The following is a 26,065-nucleotide window of genomic DNA, read 5'->3' on the forward strand; positions in this document are numbered from 1 at the left end:
GCGCCCATCAAACTGACCGGGTCTACTTCTCATTCATGATGGCCTGCTCTCCTCAGAGTCGGATCACCAGGCTGACTCTGAAGTTCAGTTCAGGCTCAAAATGCAGCGAGGAACAGATAAAAACTGAGAGAAAAATTAAAATACACGATCGAGATATGAAAAAGAATTAGTCAGCTGGGAAACAAAATTATTTTTAGGTCTAAGATGAAAGGATTCCGAGCCCAAACTTGACAGATGTCACAGTTCGAGCTGCTAACTTGAAAATGTTTGACTCAAATATATAAATTTTAAAGATAAAAATAACATTTTTTAAAGTCTAAATGTTGTGAGAATATTTGATTTTAAGAAAAAAAAGCTTTTACAGATGTTTGTGATATGTGTAAGCCTTTTGTGAAGGTTCCCAAGATGTTAATTTGATTTATTTCTGTCATTTTTAAATACTTTATTTAAATGAGCAACATATATATGAGAGAATTCATTTTTTAAATATTAGAAATAGCGCAAAAATTCATTCATGTCGCTTCCTAAAATTGTCTGTCTCAAAGTGAGACACTAGGTGGAAGTAGAGTTAAATAGATTACTGCAGCAAATAAACATCCTTGTGCGAAACTCGGATAAAAATCACAAAAACTCATGTTTTTGACATTTATCAGTCTTTAGAATGTTAAAATTGATTAAAAAAATCAAAGTTTAGATAAAGTTTAAATCAAAAAGCAGGAGAATAAATCCAAGCTTTAAAAGCTTGGATTTATTGGATTAAAAAAATGAGACAATTCAGAAAACATCCATGTTTTTTATTTAGGTCAAGGTCATTTTTGTTACGTTTCTGCTTAAAATGGTAATGTGCCTTTATTTAAACAAGATGTTTTATCAATCAAGAAAACAAACAAATACATGAACTGAATAAAATGACTTTGAGTAGCAAATTCATTCATTCACTCAGATTATTTACATAAAACATGTGAAATTCAAAGAGCTTCACGAAACAAAACCATGACATCAAAACAAACCAATACTGACCCCCTACACACACACACACACACGTGTAAAAAATGTAAACATAAATGACAAAATCAAACTAAAAGGTAAAGCAAAGAAATAATGATAAAGTATTATTAATAGGAATTTAACATCATTACAAAAACAGAGTTATTAAGTACTAAAAGTAAAAAAAGTAAAATTAAACAATCACATAAAATAAAGAAAACATATTCACATAACCTCCCTATTAATCATTGGGTTTTAAATATGGCTTTTTAAATATCTAAAATTTCTGTTAAAATTGTTTCAATTCAGCACATTATTTATAATTTAAATATACAATTTTAGGAAATTATCAAAATATAAAAAAGAAATTGTATTTGGGTTAATAAGTCACGTTTACTGGTTGGTTTAAGTTGAAGTAATAATGCGCTGTTCGGGTTTCCGTTTTGTTTTATTTTGAAAAGCCAGTCACCGGAAGCTGTGATCGCCGTATAAAAGCCGGTGGAGCGGCGCTCGGAGGGGGAGAGGCCGCCGCTCCCGTCCCTCCTGTCCGCGTCTCATCTCCACCGCTGCCGGGAACAAAAGACGAGACAACAACGAGGGGGGTGATGGGAGCTCAGACGACAATCCCGTCGGGAAAACAGTGACGAACTGAACCGGATTTATTTGTCTGGACTTTATTTAAAAACGGCCGTTTCTTTTCTTTTTTTTTTAACTTGTCCTCGTGACTTCAAGTTACGGTCTTAATAACGGCGTCCCGGACCGGTTTTTATTACATATTTTTTATTGTTTTTAAACTTAACAAGCGACTACGTGGAGCTGGACCGCGGACAGAAGAGCCGAAACCCCGAATAGAAACACCCAGATATGTCTCAGTAAGACTGGTGAGTTTCTGTGCCTTTTATTTTTGGAAATTTGAACGAAATCCGTAAATTCGCAGCTTGGCAGGTGCAGTTTGGCGAGGAGGGATACACCTGTTCTCTCTCTCTGCTGTTCTTTGTAGGAACCGGTTTTACTCCTGTTTGTAGACTTGTTTTTACCTCCGGGCAACTTTTAAATCGACATTAATAATCACAAGTATCATTAAATACAAACAGTCAGGCAGAAAATCTACATATAAGTTTGGAGAGTTCCAAACTTATATGTAGCTCTGAACGCTCTAAAATCAGACTTCCCACAAAGCTAGACCACCTTGGGCAGCTTTTTGACATCCTACAATTGCATTTTGCACCCCAGATAATATTAATATTTTCATATATAGGTAATCTCTTAGATTATCCATCTTCTTTCCCAGCATTCCCACCCCCCTCTTTCTGTGTGTTGTCCTTCCTGGGACACCTCTTCCGCCTTCCTGGCCAGCGTGGAGCTTCCAACACTCATCATATTTATTTATTTATCCGGATCATGTCAGCCCCTTCACACACACACCAAGACGCTGCAACACACACACATTCACAAAAAGGAGCTGTGTTCAGGGGCTCTTCAGGTATTGTTCTCAAAGCCTATTGGGGGGGAGGTTTAAAGGATCACACCATGTTTTGTTTTGTTTTCTTTGGTTTTGGCCCACTGACCTGAACCGAATCCATACAACGGATCAGCTGAAGGATGAAGCCGCCAGACTAAGCGGGGTCGATGAAGCAAAGGGAAACAAAGGGGTTAAAAGCCCGCAGCGGCAGCCTTTGACATCTGACTAGGTCCGTGAGCGAACACGCCCTTCAGTTTGGGGTTTATATGTCACCCAGTGTTGTGATAATAACCTGAGGGGCTGAAACTGGAACCTGGACACACACACAGCTGTATTATGGTGCTCCTTAATGACTGTTCAAATCCCAAAGAAGCACTCAAAACGCTTATTTTTGGGTCGTTGCAAATCGCTCACCCTTTCGTAACAACTCCATACGTTGGAACCATTTGCTGCTTCTGGATTCGTTTGTTCTTCTGTTGTTTGACTTGTGAAACTCTCCTTTTTTTCCCCAGCCCATCCGAACCGGTCTGACGAGCCGGAGCACCTCTTATTTTTATTTTCCTCGGCTACCGCCTGCCGTTGGCCGTCAGGTCGAGGGTTTGTGGCTTTGGTCGCTTTTATTTACTCATCAGCCTGCATCCAGGCTTGTGCCGCTTCTTTTGTACTGTCTCGAAGCCGTCCACAGCCTTTCCAAAACGACACAGGTAACTGGATTCAGGGCAAGTAAAAGTGGAGTCAAAGAGTTCACGGCCTCCTTTTATTTTCGGTTTTGACTTGACTCAACATCTAAACAGAAACGGAATAATCTGTAAGACCATGTGGTCCAAACTGAGAATATTTTTTAGTTTACAGTCCTTTTAGGGGAAACATACGTATTCAAACTGACTAATTATCTTATTATAACTTTTCTTTTGATTCAGATCCACCTTTTCTCTCTCTCTGCTGCTTTTATTTGTATTTTTTTAATGTTTGTGGACCAACATCTGAGCAGGGTATTGCTCCGTTTGTCGGTTTAATCTCCATCAGCTCTGACCGTTTTTATCCACTTCCTTTTAATCTTTTAGTTTTACTTTTCTATCCTCTCCGCCACGAGACTCACGGGGTTCCTGTGAAGTCCTGAAAACTGCCGGATTTAATTGGAGCTTTCTCCAGGTCCGAGTACGACAGAAGCACAGAAATAAGAAAACAAACATCCAAGTTTCCAGACTCTGATACCTTTTATTTCACTTTCTAAAAACTAAACTGTTCAGTGTTTTTATTTTTTATAATCTGTCACATGTATTTTTTAGTATTTATTACTTATCTAAAGTCGGACTGCTGACGTTGCAGTTGACGATGCTTTTCAGGAACTGATCGAAACCTGCCGGGAAACATCTGGGCAGATGTTGTGATTGACCCCAAAGACGGCTCTTTAAAACGCACTCCGATCCTTTTCATAACTTCGACGTGAAACAATCAGACCGTCAATAATCCGATCATCCTCAGGAATCAAAAAGTGATTTCAAGCCGTTTTAGTAATTTATCCCATTAAGACGTTTGAATTAACACCTGACCTTTGTTGGCTTGTTTATGTAGAGACTTGCGGAGGGGTGAAATTGCAAACGAATGTTGTATTTAGTTAGAATAACAATCGTTTTTCTACTCTCATTCATCTCAGCCGTGGGTCCTTTCGTCATACCATTTATTTAAGCCTGCGTGTGATCCTGATTGTTGGAAATCGAGACTGTTCATTCTGCGTGACTCAGAGGATGACTCACGCCGGTTCGGTCCGAGGTGACCTCAGCTGTCACGCGTCGAGCCAACGCTCGGCGAGGAGCGGCCGCAGCGTGGCGTTTCAAGCAGACGGCCGGATTTCACTTCAGTTTCATCACGTTTTCTAATTATAGACGTTTTCTTTTCTTTGGTGAAGAGCAGCCTGACTCAGCTGCTCAGTTTGAATGGCAAGATTTTATTTTGAAAGGGTAGGATCAGTTCAGAATATTAGAAATATATAAATATGTATATATATTTAAGCCGGATTGAAGACGTGTGGGTGCGTGTAAGGACAAACACAAGCAACACACAGATGATGATGAAATGTCAGCTGGAAGCAAACAAGGAAAGATAATCACTTTTGTTTTTTATTAGTGTTATTTCGTGCTCTTGTTGGGCTCAAACTCTCCCAAGCTCCTGACTGAAGCTCAGATGATCTGCGTTAAAGCTGTAGTTCGGACGTTTTGAAGTGGTGTTCTGTAGAAAGGCTACGAACTGTGAGCGTCTTACCTGCTGTGGACGGCTCTGTTTGGAGAAAAGGAGTCCGATTCTGACAGGACTGATGAGCTAACGGCTAGTCGTTGAATCCAATCGAACGTTTCGTGATGGTTTTATGAATCTTTCCGTCGAGATGATCTCCGCGGTGAGGGAAACTCAGACACAATCGCAGAATTGAACATTAAAAGCTGAGTTTTCTGAGTGTTTTTGTTTCTGAACGATCCAAGTGTTTCTCCAGATTTAATGTTAATTTTCAGAAAAACTAGAATGTATTTAAAATAAAAATGTCCTAAAACCATCATAGCTGTCAAAAATACGCAATTTTTTAATGTTTTTGATTTGATTTTTTTTGTTTGTTTGTGTGTATCATCTATGATTAAAAATAACCACTAAATACGCAGCTTTCACTACCAAAAGTAGTAAAACTGGGAATAAATGAGCAAAATGAACAGAGTCGTGTTTTGTTGCCAACAGTTACGAGCTGTAAACAAAGTGGAGGAATGTTTGCTGTTTTCGGATGCAATTTTAATTAAAAAACGCTGATGAATTTGAGTTAAATTAACCCCTAGACAATTATATGATGTAGAAATTGTGTTAAAGCATAAAAACTTCAATCAAAATCACTGAAAAATAGCATATTTTGACAACTATTATGGCTTTAAAGGCAGATTTTAGCCACCTTAATACAACTTTGACTGTTCTGTTGAACCGAAACTGTTTCTGCTGTGTATTTGTTAATAATAACAATGAAACTGTGGTTATTTTATGAAGTTTTGTTATTCCACTAAACAATAAGACACTTTTTTTTGAAAATCAGAAAAATAAAAAAGAATTTAAAAAAACACTCTGGACGTTGTGAGGGGAAATTAAACCCATTTCACATGGGACCCTAATAACTAGATTATTCTAGCAGAAATATTGTGACGCTCTGGAAGTGCTACAGCTAGCTGCTGCTGCTGACTGTTACCGGCTCTGAAGCGCGGTGTTATCTCTGATCAGCGTCTCTGATCAGTGTCCCCGCTCCGACACTCCTGAAAAATAAGTGAGCGATTACTCTACGGCTCGGCTGTGCGTCATTAAAACAATAACAAGAAGTTGTAAAACGACACAAAGTAGCTGTTTCCAGAGATGGATGTTTATCTGCTGTGACGTAAATAAAAAACAGCTGTTTATAGTTTAACCTACTTCAGCTGGTTTGACTCGACCTCGTGTCTAAGCTGTGGACAGGAGTGGACTGCAGAGGTTATTTTTCTCCTGGAAGCAGATTTACAGCTCGGAGCTCAAAGTCTGACGCAGGGTTACATCGTTAAGAAGGGCTTATTTCCTTGTTGTGAAAGCTCGTTCCAGACGCTAACTGTTTTGATTTTTCTCTCCTTTTTCCGTTCGCCAATTAGGCGTCGACGACGTCCTCAGACTGATGCCTCGGGAAGCTTTGAAAGCACGCTAGAGCAGAAGACGGCCTCCGGCTACGATGTCGAAGCAGGAGCAACCCACGCCGCGCCTCCGGCCAGGACCCGTGGTCACCCGCCGCTCGTCTCTGCTTTTCGCCGACAGAGACGGCAGCTCAGAGCCTTCTGAGGGGAAGGTCAAAGAAATCATGAACAAGTTCCAGAGGCGGGAATCCAGAGACCTGGAGGAGCTCGCCGCCAACGGCTACTCGGAGCTCCCGATCTGCAAAAAGCCACCTGCGGTGAAGCCCAAGCCGGGCCGCCTCGGCCAGAGCAACGTGCCCCAGCAGGCGCCGCCGCTGCCCAGGAAGAGAAGCCGCTTCCTGCCCAAAAAGGAGGCGATTGTGGGCGGAGTGGAGCCCAAAGGTACGAGCACAGAAGGAGGGCGATCAGGTACTGCAGTCTTTTACCTTAGAGGGGGAATAAAAAATCTAAATCACGAGTTTACATGTTCTCCCTGCGAACACGTGGGTTTCCTCCGGCTTCATTGGTAACTCTTAAACTGAACCTAGGTGTGAGTGAGAGCGTGAATGGTTGTTTGTCTCTCTGTGTCCCTGTGATGGACTGGAGACCTGTTCAGGGTGTCCCCCGCCTCTCGCACAGCGACCGATGGAGACAGACACCAGATCCCCGAGACCCAGAATGGAGAAGCGGGTAAAAAAAGATGGATGGATGTTTTTTCTTTTAGTTAAACACCATCATAAAACCCTCCAGTGGAACATTTCTCTTATGTAAAGCGTTAATGACTTGTTGTCTCAAGTTGGGGCTGATTGTGTGGGCGGAGTTAGTGATGTGGAAGGAGGCGGGGCCAGCTGTGGCAGACCTGTAGGACGCTGAGGAGGTTACTGTCTCAGTGTTTGTCGGGGGAAACGGAAGCAGGTTTTGTTTACAAAAGGACCAGTTTGAAAACCCGTTTAGTTTTTGGTCCGTAGTGATGCTGTCGGGAACTGGAGCCCCACACTGAGCTTCTCAGTGACGTCACACAGTCTGCGAGGAGTTTAACATCCGGACAGCTGGAGGAGGCCGGTGCCGGGCTGACAGGCGGTGGTTCTTCTGTTGAAGGTTTATATTTCAGGCGATCCTCTTTAGTCAGTCAGCAGACTTTGGGTTGTAATTTTCACCAGGAGCTAAACTAACCACATCCATCCAACCTTCTTAAAGCTGAAGAACGACTCAGCTGTTGGAGTTTTGGGTCAATTTAAACAATTAATTCCAACAAACTGACCCATTCCCCCCCCCCACACACTGTCTGTTTACCATTTCCTGCCTTGTTCCTATGTTCAACTCGCTATAAATCACACTTCAGAGGGATCAGGAGAAATGCAGAACATTTGTTTTGATCTTTTATTATTAATTTAAAATTAGCTAGAATTTTTTTAAAATGAAAGACTCTGAAAACAAGCCCCTTTTTTATGAGTTTCTTTTGATTTAAGTTTGCTTCAAAAACACTTTTCATTTCCCCTTCTTCTCAAAGCTTGTCATTCAGGATGGTTAAAGAAAAAGTCACTCTGTGTCAGGGATGGACGTTTTGTCTGCAGCTATTTGATTTTTCTTTGAATATTCGACAAGCAAGAGAAAATAATGCTTGTGTGTTTCATCTTTAATCTAAGAAAGTAGAAACATGTTGGAGAACTGTGAGGCGGTGCAGTAATACGGCACCATACTGTGGTAATTTAACGAAGGCTTCACGGTACTGAAAGACACCGCCCAACTCTGAATATTAGTTTCATTTTCAGGTCTTCTTTCTAAATGAAAATCACGTTTCTAACAGAAACTGGCATCACAGAGTTCCTCTTCAAACTGCAATTTCTTCCATTTGTTCCAGTTTGACTAAAACAAGCTCCACCAGGTGGGATGAAACTCATCTGGGTGGGTTTCACACAAAACCGTGATCTCCCCCAATTCAACGCAGTAAGAAATGAGAAACGGGGTGTTTTTTTTTGTTTTTTTTTTTACCTGCGACTAAAAACCACCAAACCTTTCGCCAGCGATGCAGCGATCAGCTGACACGAAGGATATTTCATTCTCGGGTGACGTTCCTCGTGTGGTTTTCGGTTCCCATGTCTCGAACCCCGGCGCCGAGCATGGCGTCAAACCGAACCCACAGTGAGGTGCACTTAATGCTAATTCTGCAAAAAATAAATAAATAAATCGTGCAGCAGATTCAGGCAGTGACCACACAGGTGTGGTGCTCTCAGGTTTTCTTCTCAAACAGCAATAAACAGATCCAGGGTGTGTGTGTGTGTAGGTGTGTGTGTGTTTTATGGATGAGAAACACGGGTAGGTGCCAGCTCGACTAGCTAATGTAAATAAAAAAAAAAAAAAAAGAAAGAAAGGAGCAGTTTCCTTGTTCTTGGAAATAATAAAACACTTTCAAGTTATCGCTTTATGGGAATTAACTTCATTTCTGTCACATTAAAACACATTCCAGTAGCTGTGCAGGAAACAACCTTATTTTTGTAACGGTGAACAGTAATTCGTTGATAATAACGTTTAATCTGGAGCTCAGATTCAACGGATGATCACTTTTTCCCCGAATCAACAAAACAAGCTCCTAAAAAAACACATTGTTTGCTTTCGGATTTGTGTGTTCTCTCTTCAGTTTCTATTACTTCCCTTGTTTTAGTTCCCTGTCAGTAAAAGAAAATGTTTTTTTTTAACATTCCTGCTGGTTGTACTGATCAGAAGCAAAGTCATCGAAAGGGCTTCGACTGCAGCCTGTAAATGTTTCAGTGGTTGTTAAATCAGGAACAAACTCGACTCGTAAATGAATCATTTTTGAGGGTTAGGGGAGGGTTAACGTCAGCTCAGGCACTGGAATCTCAGCTTATAAGACACGAGAAATGCAGACACGGTACTTACATTTGATGTGGTTTCATTAGAAAACAGGAGCAATCAACAAACGGTTTACCTGTCAAGGAATGAATTGTGAACAAATTGAATCCAGTAATTTTAGGCCAACAGAAGGCTGATTAAAGGATGAGTCATGAAACGCTGTCCTAGCTGAAAAAAAGGGTATATTTCAGATCGCTGTGGATGAACAGGAGTAAAAGTCTTAAACTATAGATTTCCTGGACAATTTTTGATTTTTGTATCATTCGATTCCACGTTTGGACATTTATTGGTTATTTGAGTGGCTGTTTTGTCTGATAAAAGGAAACATTGCAATGTTTCAAATTATACTCCCTCTGGATTAAGTGTTGAGTTATTTTAGTTTAGATTGGACACTTCCCTGGTCGTCTGTTGACATGTGTGTTTCCCCAGCCGGGTGGAGGAATTTCAGTCTCTCGGGGGTTCATGAGGAGGGCGGGTGGAGTGGGGACTGACGAGCTGAGTTTCCAGATGCTTTTTGTCCTGCTGTAGGAAACAGCTGAGCCTGAAGGCGAAGCCGTCGGTCTTCATTCCAGCCCTCGCCCCCGTCTGACGGCTGATAACCCCGTGGTTATCAGCTGTCAGACGGGGGCGAGGAGTTTCCAAGTTTCCGTGTTTCCGCCTCCCCCACGTCAGAAGGAGCCGGTTGAGGTGGCGATGCCTTCCAGGAGGGGAGAGGTTTCAGATTAGAGAGAGGAGCTGTGGGGAGTTAAATCCCAGGGAGGAAGAATTTATAATCGCACCAAATTCGCTGAGCACCGAGCAGCTGAGTCCAGAATACGGAGCTGAGACGAGCCTCATAAAATCAGGGTTTCCCCCAGAAAAGAGGCTAAGCCTGGTGGTGGGTGGCGCCTGCTTATCGCATCATAGAAATCATTAGCACACTTGTTTAATACTTAGTGGTCCACAAAAAAGGTGTTGAGGGAATTTCAAGGATTGCTGCTTTTAGTACAATAACACCAAGAAGAAACAGTCTCATCTTTACTGACTTAAACAGAATAAACAAAGAAAAGAGTGGATCCATAAAAACGTTTTCATATACATTACATTGAAATTGGTTTTTGATTTATTTTGGGGGTTTTTTCTCTTAAAAAAATGTCTTTTGCTGTCTTGCACAGGTCATTCGGTCTCACTCACAGGTCTGTATGTAGAGCTTTTGTCAGCTTTGGCGCTTCATACTCCTCTGACTTCGGGGAAACAAAAGCTCGGTATCTGCACATGTAGCTCATTTACGAGATGTGCAGGAAGACGTATTCGAGCAATTCTTCTTCTTCTGTAAAGGTTTGTGTCTCTTGTGTGTTATTGCAGACCCCGACGGGAAGGAGGTGGAAGCTCAGGTGGCGGGAGGCGGCGTAGCTGAGGCGGAGCACAACGGAGAAGCGGCTGTGCCGTTTTGCTCCAACCAGAGCTGCGGCTGCCTGTGCCACGTCCAGCGGCCGGGCATGATGCTCATCTGGGTGCCCGTGGACGTGGAAGCAGCCGAGAAGAAGAAGAAGGGCGTACCCGAGAAAAAACAGACGCCGAAGGAGGCGAAGGGCCGCAAGAAGGACAAGGAGGTAGATGGGGGGGGGGACGGGGACAGCAAGGCCAAAGACGAGGCGGACGCCGCTCCCGTTAAGGAGAAACCGCTGACGAAACAGATAAAACCAGATTTCCAGGAGCATTTGGAAAGTTTGTTCGCATCGCAGCACAGGCCGGCGGAGCCAGGCACTCATGCCACCAGTAACCACTATCAGCCGTCTCTGGTTCCTCTGAAACCCGCGCCGTCGCCGGCAGCTGCGCCCGAGCCACCCCCGCAAGACGACGAAGAGGAAAATATCTACGAGGTCAATCTCCCCGGGGTTGAGCTGTTCCCGAAAAAAACACTCGCGGTCAGCGACGTGCTGAAGTTCTCCGAAAGCAACGACCTGAAGCCCCGCGGTCAGCCCGACGCGCCCGGCGCCGCATCAAACGCCGCGCCTGCTGCGGTGGAGCCCGGCCCGAGTCCCGGCGACGTCCCTCCCGCCCGCCCGCCCAAGACTCCCAAGGCGACGAGCACCCCGGCGCCGAGCAGACCCCCTCCGCCGCCGCCGCCAGCACCAGCAACGCTACCGAAGAAAGACCTCAGGAGGCCCAGCGACGGTTCTGTGAACTCCCTGAAAACAGGTTTGTGCTCGGCGAACTGATCTGTGTAAACAAAAGCAAAAACCATCACCTACTTCTCATTCGTTTTTTTTTTTTGAAAATAGGAGAGGAGAACGGAAAGAACGAGGAAAAAGAGGCCAAAGACCCGTGAGTCATCACTCTGTTTTATTTCTTGCAATCAACTGTTTAATGTTCTCACAAGCAGCATTTATAAAGACTCGATGTGACAAATTCCAACATCGACATCTTTAAAACAAATAAGTAAAGTTACTAATGCGGTCATACTTCTTAATCACACTTCCTGTTTCCTGTCTCCCTTCAGGAGGGTGTTTGCGTTAAGGACCCACCTCCACAACGGTAAATCAGACCACCGGACCTGTTGTTGTTCTTTCTTCTGTATTCCGACCTCAGTTAGCTGTGGAACAACTGGAGCATCGAGAACTGATGCTAAAAGTCACATATGCTGTACAGTAAAGGAAAAGTTTAGATCCTTTGAAGTGAGGGGGGGTCTGTGGAAGGGTTATGAGCAGTTAATATCTTACCTGTTGTAGATTGCTCCTCCAGCCTGAGGTCATTCAAAAAGCTGAGTTTAATTCTGAGTAGTTTATACACCTTTACACTGCCGCCAACCTTGCCTTTCACAAATATTCTGTCAGAAATGAAGATATTTCTGCAGGAAGTGCAAAGGAAGTGCTACAGCCACCTGCTGCCACCGCGTTGTGCTCCCTAGAGTTCCCTGTAATGTGAAGAGGTGGCTTTTGTATTCAATTTTTTTAAGTTCCGGCTGCTCCCTTCTGCAAACTCGCACGAAAGATCTGGTGATTGTTTTTACTCCGGGCGCCGTTCCCAACTCTACCTGGGCTCGGACCCTCGGGCAGATCAGAGTCACCGAGCCAAAATTAGCAACAATGTGAACGTTCACAAAAACGGCGTTTGAAAGAAACGCCAGAAATCTAAAACAATCAACTTGTTTAAAGACGGCAGCACAATTTAACTTTAGTCCCAACCTCGTCTGGACGGTGACCTCATCGATCTGATCAGAACTGTGAGGTCATTCGAAACGCTATCTGTGACAGGTAAGACGTTAACTGTTCTTTTTCACAAAGCCTCACTTCAAAAGATCGGAACTATATAACTTTAAGCGACCTGACACAAACAAGTTTCAGATTTCCTGCTGGGTGACATTTATTGCATTTTATAACATTTTTTTTAAATATTGCTGTTTTATTCTGCTCAGTTATGTAAGAAACATAATTGTTGTGAAGTGTGTTTCTTGTGTTGTTCAACTAAAACATCTACGGATGAAAACATCACTTTAGTCTTTTTTCATGTTCTGTTAAAACAGCAGCTTAGAGCAGCTAAAGTACGTTTGAAAAGCCCAAAAAATGTTCATTGTGAGTTTAAGTTTAAGTTCTCTGTGAATGTCACACCTCCTAAGAGTTGATGCCCCCCCCCCCTAAAATCTAGATAAACATAAAATCCTGCCTGTGATGTTTACCTAAGAGTGATTTAAAGTCAAGTTTTATTTTGACTTTTTGGCCTTTTTGACCCCCAGAGCCTCTGTATCAGATGTACCGCAAGACCGTGATCACAAAGGAGATCCGTCGGCAGACTGTGAACCGCAACATCAGTAAAACCAGCGCCGACTTCCCCACGGAGTGGACGGCCCGCAGGAAGGGCTCCGACGCGTCGGCTTTCAGCGACGACGGCAACAGCAGCACTCTGTGGCAGCAGCTCCCCGAAGTCCGGGACAGCGGCGTGCTGGAGCGGCTCTCCGCCGAAGAGCTGAAGTACCAGGAGGTGAGGAGGGAGAGCTGTTCCGGAAAGATCAAGATATAATGCCGTGCTCTCATCGAGTCTGTTCTGCCTGACCACATATTTCAGAATCTCAAAGTCCCCGTTTCGGATTTCTGAATTGTTTTTCTTTCCTCGACCCTGATCACCTTCTGCCCTGCAGAGCATGTTCGAGGTTCTGACCTCGGAGGCCTCTTACCTGCGATCCCTCCGCATCCTGACCGAACACTTCCTGGAGAACCGGGAGCTGAACGAGACGTTGGTCATCAGAGACAGGAAGACCCTCTTCTCCAACATCCTGAGGATTCGCGAGGTCAGCGAGAGGTGAGAAGCTGCGCCGGGTAGGATGAGGGGCGACAAAGGAAATGGGGAGTGATTGGTGACTTAAAAAAAACAAAAAATGCAGCTGGGATGATCGTCTCGTTGATGTGGAAGGGTTGAAGCCAGTGTCTCACTGATGAAGACTAGCTGGTTAATTTTCAGTTGCAGTCTGAATTCTGAGTGTTTGTGACCAGCGAGCTGTGCAGCTGTGTTTTACGCCGCCAGTTTTTTAGAATCATGGCTTTTTTCCATGGGCCCGGCTTGTAAAACTGAATCCTAGGCCATGCACATTATTTCATTACCTGCTCTGTTAGTCACCCTCATATTTATGAAGATGAGCAGATTTCATCCATCCATCTGTGGTCGGGTCGCAGAGGCAGCTGGTCTGAGCTCCTCAGCTTATCTCTGAGGCTGAGCCCGGCCGCCCCACAGAGGAAGCTCATTTCAGCAGCTTGTATTCAGGATCTCATTCTTTTGGTCTTGATCCAAACCTCCTGACCACAGGTGAGGGTTGGAACGTAGATGGAGCAGTAAATCGAGAGTATTGCCTTTCGACTCGACTCTTTCTTCACCTCGACCAATTGAAGCAACGTCCTCATTACTGCAGACGAGGCTCTGATCCATCGATCCATCACTCCTGAACAAGACTTGAGCTCCTCCACCTGAGGCAGAGTCTCATTCCCGACCCGGAGGGAGAATTCCATCCGTTTCCTGATAATTAACTATCTAACTACCTCGGTGTAGTTAGACCTGAACATTCGGTGCTGTAGCTCTGGGTGTTATCTGAATAACTCCGGATCTCAAGACAGAAGAAGTTTTGAAAACACAGTTCTGTTCCAATCAGACACTTTGCTTCTAAAATATAAAATAGATTGTGCTTTAACTGCAAGCAAGCTCTGTAACGAGAGTCTGTGGCTCACGTGTGTTTATGCACAGATTGCAGGAGATGGAGGAAAGTAAGCCATACGTAGCTCATTAGCGTGATGTGGGTGCTTTTTTTTTCTTTTGCAAGTGCAAACATAGTCAAGTTACAAGGCGTGTTGTACAGTAGCGAAAAGAAATAAAAGGTGTCATAAAACAGAACTCCAACAGTGTAGAATTACAAGACTAAGCTTCTGCGAGTCACACACAGAAACCGTGAGCCCCTGAATTATTGAAACCTTTGCTGCTTGATGCTGCAGGTTCCTGAAAGACCTGGACGACCACATCTACAAGGACGTAGTCTTCTCGGACATCTGCGGCATAATCCACTACCACTCGCAGCACAACTTTCCCGCCTACATCGACTACGTCCGCAACCAGATCTACCAAGAGAAGACCTTCTCCGAGCTCAAGTAAGAACCTGCCGCTCGAGAGTCTCCGAGCCCGGCCGCACTCGGGAACTGCGAGGAATGCGGGCTGGGCTGCTCACTTACAGGAACGTTACGAATTATATACCCGCCGCCTCATCTGCCTCTCTGCGTCTCCACAGGAAGAACAACGTGCAGTTCGCCACGGTGATCAAACACCTCCAAGAGTCGCCTCAGTGCCAGCGGCTGCCCTTCGTCTCCTTCCTGCTGCTTCCCTTCCAGCGAATAACCCGCATCAAAATGCTCATCGAGGTGAGCGGCGTCGCGTGGACACCGGTGGAGCCGTAGCGTAGAAGTTGTGCGGATTCACGCTTCAGGTTTCAGTAAAAGATGCGAGTCGGAGCCAGAAAATGCCCTCAACTAACCACTGTTTCTTTAAAAGACACAGACCTTTTGAGTCCTCTTTGTGGTGGGGTGGAAAAAAAGGTTTGTTGTCCTTAAATGTTTGCAAAACAGAGAGAGCAGCCTCCCAGTTTCCCATCTCCGCGCTGAATAATAGAAACCTGAAAAACGCGTTTCTCCAGCTCCGAGTTGCTTAATGTGGGACAACATCCTCAGAAGTTAGGGTGGTTGAATAATTTATAAGAAGCTTGTTTGAACGTGTCGTTGGCACCGTTTCGAAGCCTTACTCGAAGAAAAACTTAAAGTACTTTTTTAAGAACTCATGTGATCCGTTAGCGCTTGGAGCATGCAGTTGGGATGACTCTCAGCTACTACCGCATCAAATATCTGTGAGACATCTGACTCAAGTCGAGTCAGATTTATTTATACAGCGCTTTTCAGCAACAAGGCAATATAACAGTTTACACAAAAATACAGTCATAAAACACAACAATATCTAAAATATGAGTTAAGATAGGAAAAGTCCAGACTAAAATTAGTTTAAACAAGTAAAGCCAGGATAAAGTTGACTCAGTCTTACTAAAGTAAACTGAGGAAAAACCAAACTAAGATTGAATTACCGTATTTTCCGCACTACAAGGCTCACTGTCAATGAATGGTCCATTTTCAAACTTTTGTATATTATAACTTATATAAAGCGCACCGGACTATAAGGTGCATTAAGCGAAACAAAACAGCCTCCTGTCTTTTCAGAGAATACTGCAGCGACGTAAGCGTCAAGTATAAACGCCGACTCTGGTTAAACTACAAAGCTGCACCGCTCGCAGCAATAAGGCTCAAAGTCATAAAACATCACGGCTTCTAACATATATAAGGTGCTCCGGATTATAAGGCGCTATGTCGTTTTTTGAGACAATCGAAGGCTTTTAAGTTCGCCTTATAGTCCGGATAATACGGTAGACTAACATAAACTAAACTACAATTTAAGGACCTCAGCAGAACAGACCAAGATAAACTATACCTTTTGCTAAAGCTAATTCAACTAAAGTCTCAGCTAATTCAACTATGCCAACTAAAATTATCAGTAAAAAATAATAATAATTAAGGGAGGGAGCAACATATACAGAGATATGAAAGATTGAGGAGAGGAAGACTGTGCCAAATAGGCCTCCTCTGCCAAAGTTCTGAACATGAAGGAAAGTTTTATCAGCCGGCCTCGGGCTGTACTAATTACTGTAGTAGTCGCCATTTTTGTCTTTGCTAGAGTCGACCAGCTGTGGCGAACATCTTGAATCAGGTTGACTCCAACATTGAACCAGCTGTAAACGTACGTCCAGCGACGACTTTGAGGGTTTCTGTAAAATCAAGACGAACACACACATGGGTACAGGCAATGTTTATTAACAAAACACTGAGCACGGGGAATTGTGAGCCTCTCAGATGGTTTTATTGGTTTGAAGCGACGCTGCTTTTCGTTTGGGGAAGTCAGAACTCTGATCTGGGAATGACGATCCGTCGACACGTCGACAGCCGTCCGTCCGGCTGCAAGTCTGAAAATGCTCCAAAACTGTGACTGAAAAGAGCCAAAAGCAGGAAATGGTAGATTTTGGTCAACCTTATTGATTTAACGCCGGCACAAAGGAGACTCCACGGTGTTTGGCTGCGAGGAATGTCCTCGTTCCTGAATCGTCTTTCAGGCTCAAAACTGCTCGCTTTCGTCACGTCACACAGGCAAACACGCACCTCGTGACCCTTGTGTGTGTGTGTGTGTGCAGAAATAAAAAAGAAAGCTGTTTGTTGTTTCAGAACATCCTGAAGAGAACAAAGCAGGGGACGAAAGAGGAGCAGGAGGCCAGCAAGGCTCTGGATTCAGTGTCCAAGGTAAACGCCCCTTCACCCCGCGTACAGATCCGTAAAAATGTCAACCTGAAACGTTTTACGCCACTTTGGAAATTTGATGTCAGCTATTGTTAGACAGACGGATTTCCTGCTGAATGATTCCTGTTGTGGCGATGAGTCACAGAGTTCAGCGAGGGCCGATTGAGTCAGAGGGTTTGTTTTTTTTTAAAAGAATTTAAGCACCAAAGGAATAAAACCTGATCCTCCTATCGCGGCTGGTACAGAGTAAGATTAAAGAGGACCGTCTGTGGATTTCTAGGAGTAAAGAGACGTGTTGAGGAACGCTGTCAGTAATCTGATGACTCGTCATCCAACACAGATTATCGACAAGTGTAACACGGAGGTGGGGAAGATGAGACAGGTGGAGGAGCTGGTTCACCTCTTTCACACGCTGGACTTTGATGGTAAAGTCAAGGTGAGTTCAAACCAAAATATGGCATGAGCCGGCGTGAGGTTCTGACGGGATGATCAACTTGGGCAAAAATGCAACAATTTCACAGCATTAAAACAGACATTTAAAAGTCTCTCCAATGATCTGCCGTATCTTCTGCACTATAGGGCGCACTGGATTATAAGGCTCACCGTCAAGGAATGGTCCATTTTCGATCTTTTGTCATATATAAAGTGCAAAATGGACGATTTCGCTGCTCAAGCGGAGCTGGTTCGCCTGTATCAGCATTTATATGATCCCTCTGTGAGAGATCACAGAGACAATCAAACTGTTCAAAACTCACGGAAGTATAAACGCCTCCAGAGCGCTGTGCACGACTCTAACTGAGCCTTAATGCTGCGAGCGGTGCAGCTTCGTAGTTTAACCAAAGTCGGACTAAAACATCACGACTTCTTACATATATAAGGCGCTCCGGATTATAAGGAGCAGTCGTTTTTTGAGAAAATTTAAGGCTTTTAAGTGCTCCTTATAGTCCGGAAAATACGTTAACAAAGGCAACAATACCAAACACCTCTGCTGGATTAATATTCCACTTTCATTCATTATCTTTGCTCCTCTCTAAGAAAGGCAGGCTGTTTTACAAACAGACCTGTGTGTGTGTGTTTTTAAAACATTTAATGAACTAGATAGATTTTACGGAAACCCTCAGGAAGTACTCGAACCTTTCCAGGAAGAGCCACAGGGACGAACTGCAGCGTTTTTAAAAGGCGGGAGTCGTCCCTGCGAGGCTCATTGATGCACGGCCGGCTCACTTTAGCTCATTTTCCGTCCTCGGCAGGCCATCCCAATCATCTCGGAGACTCGGTACCTGGAGAAGAAGGGCGAGCTTCAGGAGATGTCCAGAGGGAAGACCATTGTCAGCACGAGGATAAAGTTCAGCCCTGTGAACCTCTTCCTGTTCAACGACCTGCTCATCATCACTGCCAAGAAAAGGTAAGGAGGAATCTGTTCTCCTATTCAGTTTTAGTTATTTATTTTTGAAGCAACGTCGTTTAGCGCCTTAAAGCGGCAGCAACACAGAGTGTCACGAGGCGAAGATAAAGGACTCAAACGCAGGTCAGCAGTGTCAAATCAACCAAAGATCAGTGATCACAAACACGGAGGACCAGGAAACCAGGAGCATGTGTGCGTGGGGGAGGAGTGATTATTAAGAGATTACAGCCGAGCTGATCAGTAAATGAGGGACAGGTGAGTGACGAGGAGCAGGAAGCGGGACACGAAGGTAAATGACCCAGAAAAGACACGAATAAAAGAACGTGTTTATGTCACCAAACACAAGACGAAACTCAGACTATAAAACAAACAAAAAAAACCAGGATCGAGACGACTAATTACTTAAAAATTAGCATTGTGTAAACTAAACCATCAAGAAAAAGAGTAACTCTGGCTGATTTTTGATTTTATAACTGTTTTTATTCATAGCGTAATCGACATTGTCTTTAATTGTCCGAAAAAAAAGATCCTCTCGTTATGTGACTACGTCTTTGAAGAACAATAGATGGTTTATCATTTATAACCGCTCATTCATGTCTTGTGAAGCGAGAAGAGTTTACGCTCAACGTGTGGAATAATCAGCGAGGTGAAGCATGATAGTAACGTTTAGCGGCACGTCGGGAATGTTCGGGGAGCTAACCTGTTTGTGTCGGGTCAACTCGTCGGGCTGGAAAGGTTCTCCCGGCTGTCCTGACGTCTCATCGCAGGTGAAGAATGCTGCAGCGACTTTTAATTCATCCACATGGCCGCCGCTGGCTGAGTAGGATTTCAGCGCTGCGACGCGTCTCCTGTACGCACCTGTTTTCATATTTATTGTCAAAAGTAACGACAATAAACTGTGGCTTTATCAAAACAAATACGCGTATGATCGGGACTAAAAAATGATGTTTAAATTAACGATCTAGAATGACGATTACGGCTTAAAAATGACGATAAACAGAAAGGTTTGCAAAAAAAAACAACAAAACCTCACCCAACTACTTCCTGGGTCCGCCCGTATCTGATAAATAAGATGCGACCACGCCCCTAAGCGATCACCTGGGGTGCAGAAAAACCTGAACACCTGGGCCACCGTAACAAATAAACAAAATAAAACATTCATTTTGGCTCTTAGAAATGTTGCCGCCAACTAAAGCGGGATTCTTTGAATTCCTGTCCTCGCTCTGGTGATGACTCCGGGACTTCCTTTAATGTAACAGGAAGTGACACTGAAAAAAAATATTTGGGTGAAGAGAAGAGGGAGTACTCGGTGCAGTATATGTCGTTTTCTTTTAAAGGCGAGTTTGAGGCGTTTTGTGTTTCCAGTGACGCGTCCTCCTGTCTTTTTATTCCTGCCGTGCTGTTTTTTGATCGAGGCCTGCCTTCTCGTCCTGAACAGCGGGGAGCGTTTCATGGTGGTGGACTACGCTCACCGCTCTCTGGTGCAGGTGCAGCCGATAGACGAGGTCAGCAGCATCACCTGTGAGAACTGCTTCAACTTGGTCATGCTGGAGAACTGCCAGGGACGCGAGATTGAGCGGCTCCTCAAAGCGCCTTCCCAGTGAGTACCTGTTCATGATTGTGTTCAGACTCTGATCACCTGAACCCAAATCCACCAAAACACACCTGGTTCATCAAAGCTTATCAAGCAGAAAACTCTAAAGGCTCACCACAGTCTTTTCTTCACATGAAAAATAAAGTGGCGACGCTCTCGGCTTGTTCCTCTAGAACAGGGGTCTCCAACCCTGGTCCTGGAGGGCCACTATTCTGCATGTTTTACTTGTTTCTCTGCTCCAACACACCTGATCTGAATCAATGGGTGATTAACAGGCTTCTGCAGAACATGAAGAGGTGATTTAACCACTGAATCAGGTGTGTTGGAGCAGGGAAACAAGGAAAACATGCAGGATGGTGGCCCTCGAGGACCAGGATTGGAGACCCCTGCTCTAGAAGAACAGTCTTATTGAGGAATCATAGGAAACGGTGGAGCAGGTGATGTCGGCCCGGAGAGGGGAGGTTTAGACACTTGATCTAAGGTTGTCCCATATGGGGCCGTCCACACAGGAACATTTTGTCAGTTCGCAAAAGCTTCTGGTTTCAGTCTTGAAAATTAAAAAAAAAAAAAAAAAAAAAAACAAGGTTCAGAACAGAAACGGTCATGAACCCACCGTGGTGTTTGTGTCCAAACAGCCAAAACGCAACTTTTTTTGAAACTGGTGATGTTATAGCCCCGCCTCTAACCTTACCTACGACCCGAGGGCGCCCCTCTTCTTATAGGCCCGGTCCCAACACTCGCACTTCCACCCTCGTGTCCTTCAAATGCGCGTTCACGCTGAAGGGTTCGAGCGCGTAGTGTGTCCCAGTTCTCCGGAGTGCTCTTTAGCCCCGCCCCCTTTGTGTACTACATCCGCCCTCTGGCTAAGCCCACATCCAAGCGGACTTCGGTGAAGTATTTACCCACAATTCATCGCTGCATGTGACATTTTGAAGTTTTTCTTTCTCTTTCTTGACAATGAAAGGGTTTTGAATTAAACGGAAATATGGCAGTGGTGACAGAGCAAGCTGCATCGGTCTCAAAAAAAGCAGTTTTTAAATGTAAAGTATTGACACAATTCGTGTTTCACTCTGCTGTATGTGTGTGAAAACTATCAAACTTTGCTCCGTATTCAACAAGTCAGAACAAAAGACGTCTGAACAGCCAAATATCTTCTGCAATCACTTTAGAAAGCAAAAGTACCTGAACTATACTTTTAAAATCGTACTGGCACCTTCTTAACATACCGAAACAGGGACCAGTCCGCCCTGTTGGATGTCGCAGTTACGACAGAGGCGCAAGTCGATGACGAAACCTGTACTGTCCCAATTCTCCAATTTCTGCATGCTTGTAACCTGCTGCACACGAACCCTTCTGTGCACTTCGACTGAGTACACGCTTCATAGAGGGGCAACAACAGGAAATGCTTCCACGCCGACTCAGTTAATAGTTACCCCTCGTTTGTGCGTTCGGAGCGACGTGTCCTGAAACGTTTCAGGCTGGAGTGAAACAGAGTTTCTGTTTCCGTCAACAGGGCTGACCTGCACAGGTGGCTGGCGGCTTTTCCGGACTCCGCCATCCAAGACGACGAGGAGAGGATTTACGAGGAATACGGTAAGCGCGACGCAACACTTGAGCCGCGCCGACGGAGGCTGGAGCGTTTTTGCGTGGATCTGTGGTGAAGGTGTCCTGTCTGCCTCAGACTGTCCTCAGGTGCAGTGCGTGGAGCAGTACGTCGCAGAGCAGGCGGACGAGCTCAACCTGGAGCCCACGGACATCATCAACATCATCCGCAAAACCAACGAAGGTAAACCATTTTTCCTTTTCCCCACACCTCCTGTACGCTCTCGCCAACTTTCTCAACTCTGCTCGTCTAAAAACCCCCGCCTGAATCCTCCATTTTAGCAGTTTATTGATTTTTCCTTTTACCTTCTCTTGCACGAACGACACGGAAACCTGCGATCTTTGCCGTTTGTTCCCAGGTTGGTACGAAGGGAGCCGCCTGTCCGACGGTCAGAGGGGTTGGTTCCCCGTCGCCAACGTCATAGAGATCACCAACGAGCACGTGCGGAGAAGGAACCTCCTGGAGCGCTACAGGGTCACTCAGGCCGCGAGCATGCTCAGCAAGACCCGCTGAGAGCGAGGACGCAGCGCCACCGCCCGAGGCACGACGCCGGCGCTTCTTTTAAAACGCGCCGGACCCCAATTAAATCGTTTTAAAGTGGATGCTGAGAAGTAACGTCTGCATTGTCAGGAAAGCTTTAAAAGGCGCATTCCAATCATAGTTTGAGATGACCTAAGAGTTACTGTAATCGCACTGCGCCTTTTAATGCAGAGTCACGCAGGTTCCCTCATTCTTGTCGTGCTCGCTAACCTGTTTGGCGTGACCGAGGCAGTCAAAATCACAATGGATCCGTAGGCAGACGTCTCTCAGAGGACTTCTTTCAAACACTCAGAGCTACAAATCAATCAGCAAGTGCCTTCGGCTCAACTCGATACACATTTACACGCTTGCACAACTCGAGAGCCTCAGGAATGCTTGTAAATAACTTGTGGTGAGAGCGTCCAGCAGCGCCCCCTGCAGATTGTGATCAGTAAATACACTGGAAATGTAAAATATGTTGTATATTATGAAAGACTTGTTCTGCGCTACAGGTCAGTGATTGTACTTTTAATGAAAACAAAAATGTCTGTACAGGAAGCTCAACATTTCTATTAAACACTGACACACAAGCTTTTTACAAAGATCTGACTTTCTTTTACACCCCTTAAAACAAACGAGGTATATTCGTCTTAAAGTCATTTAAAGGTTTCAGAGCATGAACTAGCTGCCTTCATAACAAGATATTTGAAAAAAACAGAATCACCGGAAAGTCTCAGGTTCCTGCGTCCCCGAGGCTGAGGAGCACGAACACGGCATCTTCCTCCAAATCCGACAGATTTCGCCCCACCGACCGCCTCCTCTTCCTGGACTTCATCGGCCTCCGTGGCGCCGTGTTGCCTCCACGCTCAGCTTTCTCCGACCAGACATGGCCATTTTCAGCATCGGAAGTCCCAAACGCCGGTAAAGCTGGACATTCTTCTGGTGTTCCGGCGCTCTGTCGCAGCCGAGGCTCGCAGACCGCTGTCATGTGTGGCCTCTTGACAGAGTCGTCGTCCTGCTGGGCAGAGCCGCTGAGAAGAGCCGCTTCGAACCATCGCCGCCTCAGTTTCAACTTGGCGGGGTACCGAGCGTCGACGCAGGCAGCCCTGTGGTCCTCCTCGGACGAAGAGGGAGGCAAGCATCCAGGGCTCGACTCTGCAGGGCCTGAGTGGTCTGGGTGTCCTGCGGCGCCGCTCGCTGGTGCCTCCTGGTGGTGAAGTTTCAGCAGGTTGGTGATGGCCTGGTCCTCCTCCGGCGTGAGCTGGACGACGGCACGGTGGGGCTGCGCCTCAGGGTGTCCGCTCTGGACCCTCCAGGTGGGGCGGCCCAGGTCTCTGATGGGGTGTGGTCCGGATCTGAACGGGTCTGGGTGGTTTGGAGGGGCCACGCAGGCGGACATGACGGGGGGTGGAGCGTTGAGCTGGGAGCAACTGAAAACCTCATTGGAAAGGAAATCTGGGTTTAGAGATTTTGGAGGAAAAAAATAAAAACTAACTTGTTTTTTTTACCTTAAAACATTAAAATTAGACCAGAGTTGTGTTGCTTTATTTTAATAATGAACCAGAAGAGTTTTGTTTGGTTTGAAAAAGTGTACAGATTTCAGAAATACTGGATACAATGCTTCAGGGCCCGCCAGGTGTCATAGCGTCAAAATAAATGGTTTTAATAAATTTGTGTGGGGAAAAAAGAAATCAATCCCTCAGTTTAATAAACCATCACAGATTTTTAACATTTGACGAATATTCAAGAACGACAGCAGGACTGTCTGTTTCTGTGAATTTTCTCTCCTAAACCTAAACTCTCGTTCAGTTCAGAGTTTGACCTGTTTCGAATAAAATGGGTCCACTTCTCTGCAGTTTGGAGGGGAGGTTAAAGTTTGTGGTTTATTTAAAAGTCTGTGATCCTGTGAGTTAAAAGATTATCCAACTTTTCAATGTTACGGAACCCAATCTGTTACGAGAGCGGGCAAACATTTCCCTTCTTTGAGACAGACTTCAGTAAACAAAGGTCTTGTTTAAAAACTCTACATCCGGCGTCAGTATTTGTATTTTTACTCCTGAATCTCACACGAACTCCACCAGCAGAGCGACTCCTGGCGCTGCAGCACACAGGCTGAAGTGAACGTCTGCTCTCCTCCAAAATAAAAGCACCGCCGGGGTTCAAAACGAGAGCAGAAATTTCAGATTTATGTGCAGAGCCATTTATGTTTGATATCAGACTTTTCACTGACCTCTTGAGGGGCCGGATGGAGACGGCTGATAATGAAATCGAGGACACTTGATTTTTACAAACTGTTAATTTTTTTTTTTTTAATTTTGAGCCATGACACCTGCTGGGCTCCATACAAACCACAAACTCTTTGAGATGATACAAAAACTGCCAGGAAATCAACATTCAGATTATATCAATAGTATTGGAATTACTTCTTAGTTTCCCCTTCATTTACTTGCATTATTAGCAGACAATACAACTCTACAGAATACTAATGATAATAATAAACTACATGTATGAGGGACTAATGGATGGACATAGTTTCAGGACTTACCCTGATCCCTGTCAGGTTGTTCCAGATCCTCGTCCCACAGCTCATGGTGGGGTCAGAGTAGAAGAGCTCTGCAGGCCTGATGGGGTTCACTGAGCAGGAAAATAAATCAGTCACTTGTTGCACAGGTAGTCAGACATTTCTGTGGCAGCGACTCACCTGTTTGGTTCTGGAGGTGAAGAGGGAAGCCTGCGGGGTCCATGATGTAGAGAGGCAGGAAGGAGGGGTGCTGCAGGGTCCTGCAGGAGGCCGGAAGCTGGACGGCCTGCCTCGGTCTCTGTTTCAGGACAAACCCGCCGGTTAAGCCCGCCGAGCCCGAGCTGCTTGTGGCGTCAAATTATAAAATAAATAACTTACCGAAGGCGGCACTTCACTGTAGCTCATGGCTGTTTTTTTAATATAGCTTTGAAAAATGTCTGAAGCGGCGTCCAGGCGGATTCACGTGGAGTTCAAACTCAAAAGTGAACAGAATTCAGAGGCAGAAACAGCGACATCTGGCGGCCGAGCCGCGACAAGCACGTTTATTCGAAAAGCACGTGCTCACCTTCCAGGTTTTTAACAAAAAAACAAGGCTCAAATTAAAAAAATGTTTCAGTAAATACTTCACTCCGAACCCATCTTTCACCCACAAAAATGGGACTGGGCAGCTGACACTTAAGTTTTCCAGAAAACTCATTTTATCCAGCTTCTTGTAAAATAATGTCAGATATACAAACTTAAGCCTCATTCAGGTTAGTCAAGTATTTAGTCTTTCCCATGCTCAAGTTAAGTTGGCATTAAAAGTTAAACAGCTTCACTTTTTCAAAGGGATTTAGGCTTATGACCTCAGACTCAGTTTCTCTTGGAATTCTGTGGCTTTTGCACAAAATACATGTTAAAGAAATGTTCCAGTTATCTGCCTCATACATTGTTTAGTCAATTGAAAATGTTTTTTTATTTTAAGTTCTATAAATCATACTGTCACTTTCTCAGACCGATACATTGTGTAGCCACTACCCAGGCTTTCTAGATATTGCTACTTTACAGATGTAGTCTCAAGTTGTTTCTTTTTAAACCTAGTTCAGTACCAATTGTGAGATTAGGAGTCCCTCTAGTGGTTGTTACATGTTGTCATTAGCTCATTGTGATTAAGAGTAGAAAGCCAAGCACATGTTGGTTCCATAAAGACTTACTGCAGTAGAGATTAACCTTTGTGGAAACTGGTTTAGCCATGGGCCAGTGAACTGTAGGACCTGGTAGCAACAGAAAGTGCCAACCACTGCATTAGTTTCCTCTTCAACTTAGAAGTCAGGCAAACTATAGCATGTTAAGATGAAATTGGCCCAGGAGTTTAAGATTTAGTTGACCTCATGTTAAGATTTAGTTGACCTCATGTTCAGACTCTAACTTCATTTCAGGCCTTTGGTTTGTCCATTAGCAAGATTAAGGTTTGATATTCCACCAAATGCTTTTGATATGTCATTTTAGTTAGGACAAGTGTCATTTTTTGTTTGCTATAATTGTACTTCTGAAAAGTTTTAAACCCTCTGTGATACATGTTTAATTTAACAGTGCTAACACATTTGAGCCCATAGAT

At 44.6% G+C, this 26,065-nt stretch overlaps 2 protein-coding genes across 3 annotated transcripts; one reads left to right on the forward strand and one right to left on the reverse strand.

Annotated features, from left to right (window-relative positions):
• Positions 1-1,497: 1,497 nt before the first annotated feature.
• On the forward strand, positions 1,498-22,537 carry si:dkey-38p12.3 (ephexin-1). Of its 2 annotated transcripts, none has more exons than XM_017438972.3 (16): positions 1,498-1,868; positions 6,094-6,540; positions 10,327-11,163; positions 11,247-11,289; positions 11,465-11,499; positions 12,698-12,942; positions 13,100-13,260; positions 14,439-14,591; positions 14,729-14,858; positions 16,755-16,829; positions 17,167-17,262; positions 18,077-18,231; positions 19,670-19,831; positions 21,339-21,418; positions 21,507-21,611; positions 21,787-22,537. In XM_017438972.3, exons 2-16 carry the CDS (start codon positions 6,171-6,173, stop codon positions 21,939-21,941), a joined length of 2,802 nt encoding a protein of 933 aa, XP_017294461.1. In that variant the 5' UTR covers positions 1,498-1,868; positions 6,094-6,170; the 3' UTR covers positions 21,942-22,537. The 2 variants fall into 2 exon arrangements, with proteins under 2 accessions (XP_017294461.1, XP_017294462.1); XM_017438973.3 differs by having other exon boundaries at positions 6,094-6,513.
• LOC112449778 lies at positions 22,144-26,049 on the reverse strand. The gene is made up of 3 exons (XM_037976524.1): positions 24,649-26,049; positions 24,493-24,581; positions 22,144-23,385 (listed from the first exon to the last, which is right to left on the reverse strand). Exons 1-3 carry the CDS (start codon positions 24,689-24,691, stop codon positions 22,681-22,683), a joined length of 837 nt encoding a protein of 278 aa, XP_037832452.1. The 5' UTR covers positions 24,692-26,049; the 3' UTR covers positions 22,144-22,680.
• Positions 26,050-26,065: the final 16 nt, after the last annotated feature.

This window comes from Kryptolebias marmoratus, linkage group LG7, assembly GCF_001649575.2.
Source record: "Kryptolebias marmoratus isolate JLee-2015 linkage group LG7, ASM164957v2, whole genome shotgun sequence".
In the NCBI taxonomy this organism is placed as follows: Eukaryota; Metazoa; Chordata; class Actinopteri; order Cyprinodontiformes; family Rivulidae; genus Kryptolebias; species Kryptolebias marmoratus.